This window comes from Lolium rigidum, unplaced genomic scaffold, assembly GCF_022539505.1.
Source record: "Lolium rigidum isolate FL_2022 unplaced genomic scaffold, APGP_CSIRO_Lrig_0.1 contig_64005_1, whole genome shotgun sequence".
Classification (NCBI taxonomy): Eukaryota; Viridiplantae; Streptophyta; class Magnoliopsida; order Poales; family Poaceae; genus Lolium; species Lolium rigidum.
In genome coordinates, this window is record NW_025901210.1 from 453 (window position 1) to 10,074 (window position 9,622).

The 9,622-nt window shown below is 46.9% G+C and overlaps 1 protein-coding gene across 2 annotated transcripts; it reads right to left on the reverse strand.

Moving 5' to 3' along the window:
- Nucleotides 1-1,595: 1,595 nt before the first annotated feature.
- LOC124681979 (phospho-2-dehydro-3-deoxyheptonate aldolase 1, chloroplastic-like) lies at nt 1,596-6,079 on the reverse strand. Of its 2 annotated transcripts, XM_047216749.1 has the most exons (6): nt 5,627-6,079; nt 3,782-4,059; nt 3,006-3,282; nt 2,624-2,869; nt 1,750-2,083; nt 1,596-1,719 (listed from the first exon to the last, which is right to left on the reverse strand). In XM_047216749.1, exons 1-5 carry the CDS (start codon nt 6,062-6,064, stop codon nt 1,796-1,798), a joined length of 1,527 nt encoding a protein of 508 aa, XP_047072705.1. In that variant the 5' UTR covers nt 6,065-6,079; the 3' UTR covers nt 1,596-1,719; nt 1,750-1,795. The 2 variants fall into 2 exon arrangements, with proteins under 2 accessions (XP_047072705.1, XP_047072704.1); XM_047216748.1 differs by having other exon boundaries at nt 1,596-2,083.
- Between the last annotated feature and the right edge of the window lie 3,543 nt (nt 6,080-9,622).

Here is a 9,622-nt window from a genome sequence, read left to right on the forward strand (position 1 = left end):
CAATCCAATAGTTTAGGAGTCGACTTAGAATTAGCAAAATCGCATTTAGTATTTTCTGTGTCTCGTTACAATCTAGGTTGTAGTTGGTCATAGTAATAACATACTCCCGCCGTTCCTAGATATAAGTTGTATAGTTTTTTGAGAAAAGTCTCCAAAATATAAGGTATATTGCGATTCGACAACTTGTGTGTATATTTTTTTAGAATTTTCTTGTGTTTCCATATCTTTTGAAAACACCTCTATTATATCATGTCAATTGTCCATGATCAATCATACCAAAACCTTGTGTAATTTTCTCTCACATGAGTTTTCTTAATTTTCGTGCCAAAAACTATACACCTTGTATCAAGAAATGGAGGGAGTATTATATTATGAAACAGAGAGAGTAGCAAAGTTTTCTTTTCGATTTTGCTAATTCTAAATCAACACTTAAATTTTGTAATTGCATCATGATTTATGCAAGCCATGAATTAAGACATAATTGCAACTGAGATTTTCTCGGTTGCATATGTGATTGCAACTGAAATATGCACATGCAATTATGAAAAATGCACCACATGGGCACAGGCGGGCGCCACTGGGCTTGGTGCTGTGCTGCCAACAACCTGGGATGTACACTAGGCTTTTTTTGGCTATCATCTGTAACCCACCTCCTAGGAGGCGTGTAAACTTGTTTCCCCCTATCTTTTCAATGAAATGAAATGCAAAGAGTTCTTAGCGTTTTCTCGGGAAAAAAAATGCACCGAGATTTGTTCCTGATTCACAAATTGCAACATGTTGAAAATCATCAAATTGCACTACTCAACCTTTGGATTTGCTTCATGATTTCATGCTATTCATGAGTTGTAACGTGAGTTGCAACTCTAATTTAAGTATGCACATTTGAGGAACAAACTGGCATAGACTAAAACTTCCAAACAATTGACAACCTACACCCGCTATATCCACTGTCTCACAGTGGGCACCTTTTCGGTGTATATTTTTCGTGCCTCCACTGTTGCTCTCTCAGGCAAATTTCGTTCATCCGGATGCTGTTGTAGTAGCTACACAAAGAAAGATCTTCAAAGGAACCTATATTTTCCTTAATCTTTACAAACTTTGCTAACTGTGAAACCTTTTGGTTATGCTGGAATAAGAATTTTTAATTGCATCCTTTAAAAAAAAGTGTGTTGCCCACACAAAGTTTTTGGAAAACCAAATGCACCCCCCAATTCTCAAGACAAACAAATATTTCGGAGTATTTTTTAATCAAAATTAGATCATTGTCGTTTGTTTGCATTCCCAGTTGGAACCATGATCATTAAAACCAATCACAAAAACATGTCACTGTACAGAGCATGAAGAAGTCATCTTAATTAGCAAAGAACATCTAGCAAAAAGATTCAATGTATAGAATGCATGAATCTGAAACAGACTGTGAAGGTGAAATCCTAAAACTAAAACGAATAGGAGGGGTTAAAATTCAGGAGAATCGATAAATCTACCTCAAGCATCAGGGCAGCAGCGCAGGTTGCATCCACTCGTATCGCAAGCAAGTTGGATGTACTACTGTACTCAGCAGTCACCATTGTTGGCATCGGACTAAAGAACATAAATTAGATGGAGGGGAGTAATTGATCTCATCCTTCTTGCAAAGTATTGTTCATACTTCATACGTACAAGTAAAAATAAAAACTGAGACAACTATGATGTGAAGTTAGTAGAGAAGCAACAGGAAATTTTTTCGCAAAAAAAAAAGCAACAGGAAATTTTACAGAAGATGTTGATATTTCTCATATAAATTTACAGTGTCCCTTCAAAGTCCCATGGACGAAGGAACGGAGCCCCGCTGATTGTCCAAGGCCCACGAGGCGGCCCTCCTCCTCCGGAGGCGTTCAGCGATGATGAATGACAGCTCCAGCGCCTGCGAGGCGTTGAGCCTTGGATCACAGTGCGTGTGGTAGCGTGAACTCAGATCATCGAACGTCACCGTGCGTGAACCGCCAATGCACTCCGTCACGTTTTGTCCGGTCATCTCCAGATGAACTCCCCCAGGGTGGCTCCCTTCTTGCTCGTGGACATCAAAGAATGCACGCACCTCAGCCTGGTTCCAGAAACAGGATAACTCAGCTTAGTTTTACTTACAGTCAATCACATTTTGCACAGAAGTTAAACCGGTGCAGTAACTTCTACAAGCACTAAGCCAACTTGTATTCTATCCTATGGCTGTTAACTGATGGGGAGTTTTTAAGTGTGGAAATTAATCAGCCTAACTATAAAACCAACCAGTTATAAGAAATGAGCTCTAATATTCAGGAAAAAGGGTTTAGGAAAGGGCTTCAGATTAGGACAGTAGACCTTCTTCAATTGCTTTAGCATGGTTTTCCCGCGAGTTGCATCGTTGGTTACTGGCACCAGAAGGGCCAAGTTTTACCACTAAAGGTGTATCATATTCGCCAGAAATCATAACTATTTTGGCAAAGCCATGTTGCATCAAATGCATCGAACAATTAGGTTTAATCAGGAAACATGGCTCCTGAGCATAAAACTACACCCTAGTCACCACAAAGGTATAGGGTACGAAGATGTAACAGGGACAAGCCAATACTGAAAAAAACAGGGCCATAGGAGGAAAAGAAATTACCAAAATTCTGTCGAAGGAGCGCGTCTTAAGGCCACAAGGGGCTTTCATTGTGTTCCCATGCATTGGGTCAGTCACCCATGTTACTATCTGGCCAGCACCACGAACAGCACGGATGAGGTGGGGGAGTTTGACTCTCATGTTCTCAGGTCCCATTCTCGTGATGATAGTTATTCTTCCCGGCCTGTTTTCAGGGTTCAAGATATCAATCAACTTCACAAGTTCTTGGGGGTCCATTTTGTCGCTGACCTGGATTTGATTAGATGACAAAGGGAAACATTTATAAGAAAAATTGTGCATAATTTCACCTTCAGATGCAGAGTTCAACTTCTGTATAAATTATGATTATGAGTCATGATAAGGTGTCCAAATATCCAGGTTTTACCTTGATACCCAGGGGGTTGGCAATGCCTCTGAGAAACTCCACATGGGCGCCATCAAGCTGGCGAGTACGCTCTCCAGCCCACAGGAAGTGGGCAGAACAGTCATAATAGAGGCCAGAGGTGGAATCCTCACGAGTAAGTGCCTGCTCATAGGGAAGAAGAAGACATTCATGTGATGTCCAGAATTCTGTCGTTCTCATTATAGGGTGATCTACAGTGAGCCCAGCAGCTGACATGAACCCCAAAGCCTCGTCAACTCGATGAGCCAGCTCCATGTACCTATTCAACATTGTTTGCAAGTCAACCATGAAATGTCACAATTAGATTTTTTCCGTGCTGAAAGCAAACTTAATCAAAATAATGAGCTGTCGAGCTACAAAAGAAACTTTGTAAAAATATTTTGTGAAATAGTAGTTAATTACAAATATTACCGAACTAGTTGATCACTAACTTTACCAAAATAACTGCATGGTACTCCCTCTATTGCAAAATGCAGGGTGTATTTTGAAAAAAAAATGATTCATTTCTTCGAGAAAAAACCCGGATTCATTAGATTTGTATTAAGATGTAGTTATGATTGTGAGTATAAATCCACACATCAACAGAGTAATTGTTGTTGACCAAAGCTTTGTCTTGCCCAATCAAAATATCCTTTTAGATTTTGCAATGGAGTAAAATGCATATTTACAGGAACCGTTGGTCACTTCTTATTTTTTGAATGAATCAAACAGTTTCAGAAGCAACTATTGGAATGGAGTAAGTAGTTCGAGATAAACACCTATCACCCTGTTCACTTTTCTCTGTGAAGTCAAGATTCCACTGTGTTACCCTCTGCATGGCGGCATAACCTCCAGTAGCAAACGCTCGGAGCAAATTCAGTGTTGCTGCTGACTGTGAGTACGCCCTGATCATGCGCTGTGGATCTGGCACTCTTGACTTCTCATCAAATATATCCCCATTAATGTTGTCTCCTCTGTAGCTAGGCAACTTCACTCCATCCCGCTCTTCAAAGCCATCTGATCTTGGCTTTGCAAATTGACCTGCCATTCTTCCTACCTACATATTCCATGTAACGCAGTAAGTAATACATTTGGCTGATCTGCAGTATTCCGTAGTGCGCGAAGCATTTCAGCAGGGCTTTGGGAGGCTGATGGTCATTGCCTATAAATCCTTTCACTCATACAAAAGGATGCACTCCGGTTTCCCAAGGATTGGGAGATTTCCATTTGTTTTCTGGAAGATGGTGCTTCCTGTATTTTGTTAGCTGAGGTTTATGCAGCATTTCTTCAGTTTGCGAGTTGTGAGCTGTACCAACATAGTGGGGTATCCTTGCTCGGTCCAAACCAACCCATTTTATTGTATGCCGGTTTGTAACGACCTTCTAGTGTGGTTTTGTTAAATAAAATTACAGGTCACAATCATTTGCATGGGTGAGGTTAGGTTTATAGAATAGTCTGCACTGTAAATAGAGAGAGCAAGCACAAGCAATGTTTTGTGGCAAATCAAATAAAATGAAGGTTCCCTGAGTTCCATACCCGATCGTTGGAATGTCTCTGTATTGAATCTTTAGTGTCAAGTACAGCACACACAGAAATGATCAATCAGCAACCTAATGTATGAACTATGTATATATGCTCATTTAACTGTACCAAACATGCAATAAACTCATGGTGCGACAATTTTGGTGTGCAAATTTACCAGCTTCTGATGCAAGAGAGCAACAATAGCACTTCATCATCATTAGCTAGAAACAACCTAGGGGCAAACTTCAGATTCTATTGTGTCTGTATGTCCTGAATTCCTGATATCAACTAAACTAACATATTTCGTAGAGCAAGGAGAGAACTTCCTTTCATTTTATTGAACCCCAACACAACATGAATGCAAGATTTTAGACCATAAGAGTATAAGACACAACAAGATGGTAGTCCCTGCATTCCATCCATAAGGGGGAAATAACTCTAGTGAACTGAAACAAACACGAAACAAACACCCCGAGGAACAGAGCACAAAAACTGAAAATAATAATAATTCTATAGAAACACACACTATCCATACCACACATATGACACATATAATTGTAATTAACCAGAAAATGTGTAAACTTGAAATTTACACCACTATTATAAATATCAGGCCATTTTTGCTAATAAATAACAAAATACCCAACAACGTAAAATTCCTTGCACAAGGCCCCCAAATAGTTACGGCCTTGAAATAATTATACCCAAGTGTTAGTTATTACACGAAATTCCCCTATAAAATTCAGAGGTAGTAATCAATGTGTGTGAGCATATGATGTAGTAGTATCCAATAAAAAATCATCTCTACCCATTACTTATGTTCCTCTAAATGTCCCACATCTCGCTCACACACAATAATTTTCTTCGGGCACAAGAGCCCAATTGATCAAACAATATCCTTATTGTGCCAAAGGAGTAAAATTCTAAACAATGTTTACTGTGGGGAATGTTTTAAAAATATTAGCACTGCACTTTTTATATATAGTTCTTGTATGAAGAGCCTAATTTAGATTCGCACAGGGCCTCCAAATTTACAGGTATGATCCTGATAAAACTATACACAAAAAAAAAAAACAAAGGGGTTGGAGGCGGTTCCATACCTTGATGATGGGCATCTGCCCACCGAACATGAGCACGACGGACATCTGGAGGAGGACGCGGAAGGTGTCCCGGATGTTGTTGGCGTTGAACTCCTTGAAGCTCTCGGCGCAGTCGCCGCCCATGAGGAGGAAGGCCCGGCCGAGGGCCGCCTCCGCGAGCCGATCCTCCAGGTTGCGCGCCTCCCCGGCGAAGACGATCGGCGGGAAGGCCTCGACCGTCCGCAGCACCTCCTCCAGCCCGGCCTTGTCCGGGTACTCCGGCTGCTGCAGCGCCGGGCGCTCCCGCCAGCTGCCCGGCGCCCACTGGCTCGGCGGCCGCGGCGCCGCGCGCACCGCGTGGGCGCGGATGAGCCCGCCGCGCCGCGGCGGGGCGAGCCCCCGGGAGGGGAGGAGCGGGTGGTGCACCGCCGCCGGCGCGGGGGATGGCGCGAGGGGCATGGCGAGGGATGACGACGCCCTGCAGCGTGGGGTTCGGTTCCGGATGTGGGTACGTACGGCTGAACGAGTGCTGGAGGCTGGAGAAGGGTTCTCGCGGAAATATTTGGCAAGGTTTTTGTCACTTCTCGAGGTGATATCTTCGTGTATCGGTTGTTCGTTCAGCCGAGCCCATCCTTCCACCGGGAAACCAGAGATTTTTCCGCATTCCGTCACGTGGTCCACGATACGAGTCACAATCAGCTCGATGTAGTTGTTCAAAAAAAAAAGAGTGAAGTCTGAAATAAACCTTGATGTTGTAAACGGTGTCTAAATCAAACCTTGAACTCCTAATCCCGGATATTAGCACCCTGAGCTTACTATTCCTGGTCTTTACTTGCATGAAGCTCGTTTCCATTCAAAATTTGCTGATGTGGCAGCAGTCACCGTTGGGCTCACTGCTGTTTGGCAACTCATGCTGGTCAACATATTCGGATGCCCCCTTCCTCTTCGTCACCCTCATGCCATGGCCGAGAATTTCAACGAGCAGAACGCACAGAACAGGGAGCTTACCGTTGCTGCACCGCCGATAACGTGAACATCTGGCCCATCAAGGGAAGCTAGGCCAAGAACCTGAAGGCGAGCGCACGTTTTCAAAATCACGCTAACGGCGGCGAACCCAGAAGGTCAGCGCTGTTGGAGTTAACCTTGTTGTATAGGCTTAGTCTCATGTTTATTTCAGATTGCATGATGTTGTTTTAGTAGCTGGCTATGTTCTAACTAGTTGCATACACGTGATCGTAGCATAGAGGCAGATTGGCAAGAGAGAGCAGCATATAGCGATAGAGATTGTGTTGCGCAGCGGCCAGATTGCAAGCCATAAGCAGAGTAGTTGCATGCACACGTTGTTAGAATCAATCAAGTATTAGTTAGTGGAGTCTACATGTTTGGATCAGGATGGCCAAGCTCGTGGCCGTTACGTTAGCTTCAGCCGTGTGCTGGACGTGCACATGTAGCTAGTGGTGAGTAGAAATCGGATCAGGCGTTGGCTTAGCCGAGTCTGCATGTTTCCCTTTATAAACATTTTGTATCCAGCTGAGTTCAGTTAAGAGAATAGAGAGAAAAGGCACAAGTGTGTGCGGTGCCACAAAAGTTCTCTGTGTGTTCTGCTTCCACTACATACGTGTGTATTGCGAGTCATCTTCAACCTCTAGCCAAAACTATCATTTGGTATCAGAGCCATTTCCGCTCGTGGTTCCTGTGTTGATGGCGGACGAAGCTGAGAAGGCCAAGGCAACGGAGCTGGAGAAGAAGATGGCGGAGGACCTGCGCACTCCACCAAGGGCGCAGCTCACTGACGGCGGCGGCAGCAGCAGCGGCGAGGTCCGCGTCGTCGAGCGCGTCGTCCGGCACAGCTCCGTGGTGGCGCCGCCTCTCGTGCTGACCCGCACGAACTACTCCGACTGGGTTCTTGTGACGCAGGTGCAGCTGCAGTCCAACGGATGGTGGACTGCGATCGAGCCGGGCGTCTGCGACTACTACACCGACCGCGAGGCTCTAGGCGTCATCCTCCGAGGTGTGCCACCGGAGATGCTGCGCACGCTGGCGGTGAAGAGCACCGCGAAGGAGGCTTGGGACACCCTCAAAACCATGAGGTTGGGGTGCGAGCGCGTCCGTGAAGCAAGGGCGCAGACTCGCCGCACCGAGTTCGAGAACATCCGCTTCAAGGACGGCGAGAAGGTGGAGCAGTTCGCCATGCGCCTCACCGGCATCATGCATGACCTGGAGGTCCTCGGAGATGGCGTCACCGAGCTCAAGGCCGTGCAGAAATTCCTGTGCGTCATGCCGAAGCGGTTCAAGCAGCTCGTCTACTCCATTCAGCAGCTCCTCGACCTCAAGACCATGACGGTTGAGGAGCTGGCTGGCCGGTTCTTGGCGGCCGAGGAGGAGCTCGACATGGAGGAAGAGGAGGGTGGCCAGCACGGTGGGACTCGCCTTCTCCTCACGGAGGAGGAGTGGCGTGCTCGCGACCGCAACGGTGGTGGCAAGAAGAGGGGCAACTTCGATATCCGCAAGGTGCGCTGCTACAACTGCCAAGACTATGGGCATTACGCGAGGGACTGCACCAAGCCAAGGAAAGAGGCGGCTCATCTTGCCGTCGCGGACGTCGACGAGCATCCGGCGCTCCTATGAAGGTCCTCATGGAGTTTCAAAATAAAAGACAACAAGGTTAAGGGAGTGATTGTTGGAGTTAACCTTGTTGTATAGGCTTAGTCTCATGTTTATTTCAGATTGCATGATGTTGTTTTAGTAGCTGGCTATGTTCTAACTAGTTGCATACACGTGATCGTGGCATAGAGGCAGATTGGCAAGAGAGAGCAGCATATAGCGATAGAGATTGTGTTGCGCAGCGGCCAGATTGCAAGCCATAAGCAGAGTAGTTGCATGCACGCGTTGTTAGAATCAGTCAAGTATTAGTTAGTGGAGTCTACATGTTTGGATCAGGATGGCCAAGCTCGTGGTCGTTACGTTTGCTTCAGCCGTGTGCTGAACGTGCGCATGTAGCTAGTGGTGAGTAGAAATCGGATCAGGCGTTGGCTTAGCCGAGTCTGCATGTTTCCCTTTATAAACATTTTGTATCCATGTGAGTTCAGTTAAGAGAATAGAGAGAAAAGGCACAAGTGTGTGCGGTGCCACAAAAGTTCTCTGTGTGTTCTTCTTCCACTACATACGTGTGTATTGCGAGTCATCTTCAACCTCTAGCCAAAACTATCATTTGGTATCAGAGCCATTTCCGCTCGTGGTTCCTGTGTTGATGGCGGACGAAGCTGAGAAGGCCAAGGAAACGGAGCTGGAGAAGAAGATGGCGGAGGACCTGCACACTCCACCAAGGGCGCAGCTCACTGACGGCGGCGGCAGCAGCGGAGGCGAGGTCCGCGTCGTCGAGCGCGTCGTCCGGCACAGCTCCGTGGTGGCGCCGCCTCTCGTGCTGACCCGCACGAACTACTCCGACTGGGTTCTTGTGACGCAGGTGCAGCTGCAGTCCAACGGATGGTGGACTGCGATCGAGCCGGGCGTCTGCGACTACTACACCGACCGCGAGGCTCTAGGCGTCATGCTCCGAGGTGTGCCGCCGGAGATGCTGCGCACGCTGGCGGTGAAGACCACCGCGAAGGAGGCTTGGGACACCCTCAAAACCATGAGGTTGGGGTGCGAGCGCGTCCGTGAAGCAAGGGCGCAGACTCGCCGCACCGAGTTCGAGAACATCCGCTTCAAGGACGGCGAGAAGGTGGAGCAGTTCGCCATGCGCCTCACCGGCATCATGCATGACCTGGAGGTCCTCGGAGATGGCGTCACCGAGCTCAAGGTCGTGCAGAAATTCCTGCGCGTCGTGCCGAAGCGGTTCAAGCAGCTCGCCTACTCCATTCAGCAGCTCCTCGACCTCAAGACCATGACGGTTGAGGAGCTGGCTGGCCGGTTCTTGGCGGTCGAGGAGGAACGCGACATGGAAGAAGAGGAGGGTGGCCAGCACGGTGGGACTCGCCTTCTCCTCACGGAGGAGGAGTGGCGTGCTCGCGACCG

What these genes read in the sequence shown, in the direction of transcription:
- LOC124681979 (XM_047216749.1), bottom strand. Translation starts at nt 6,064, where the DNA reads ATGCCCCTCGCGCCATCCCCCGCGCCGGCGGCGGTGCACCACCCGCTC. An exon ending in GGCAGATGCCCATCATCAAG is followed by an intron (nt 4,060 to 5,626) that starts GTATGGAACCGC and finishes TGGAATATGTAG; the next exon opens with GTAGGAAGAATGGCAGGTCA. An exon ending in AAAAGTGAACAGGGTGATAG is followed by an intron (nt 3,283 to 3,781) that starts GTGTTTATCTCG and finishes AATGTTGAATAG; the next exon opens with GTACATGGAGCTGGCTCATC.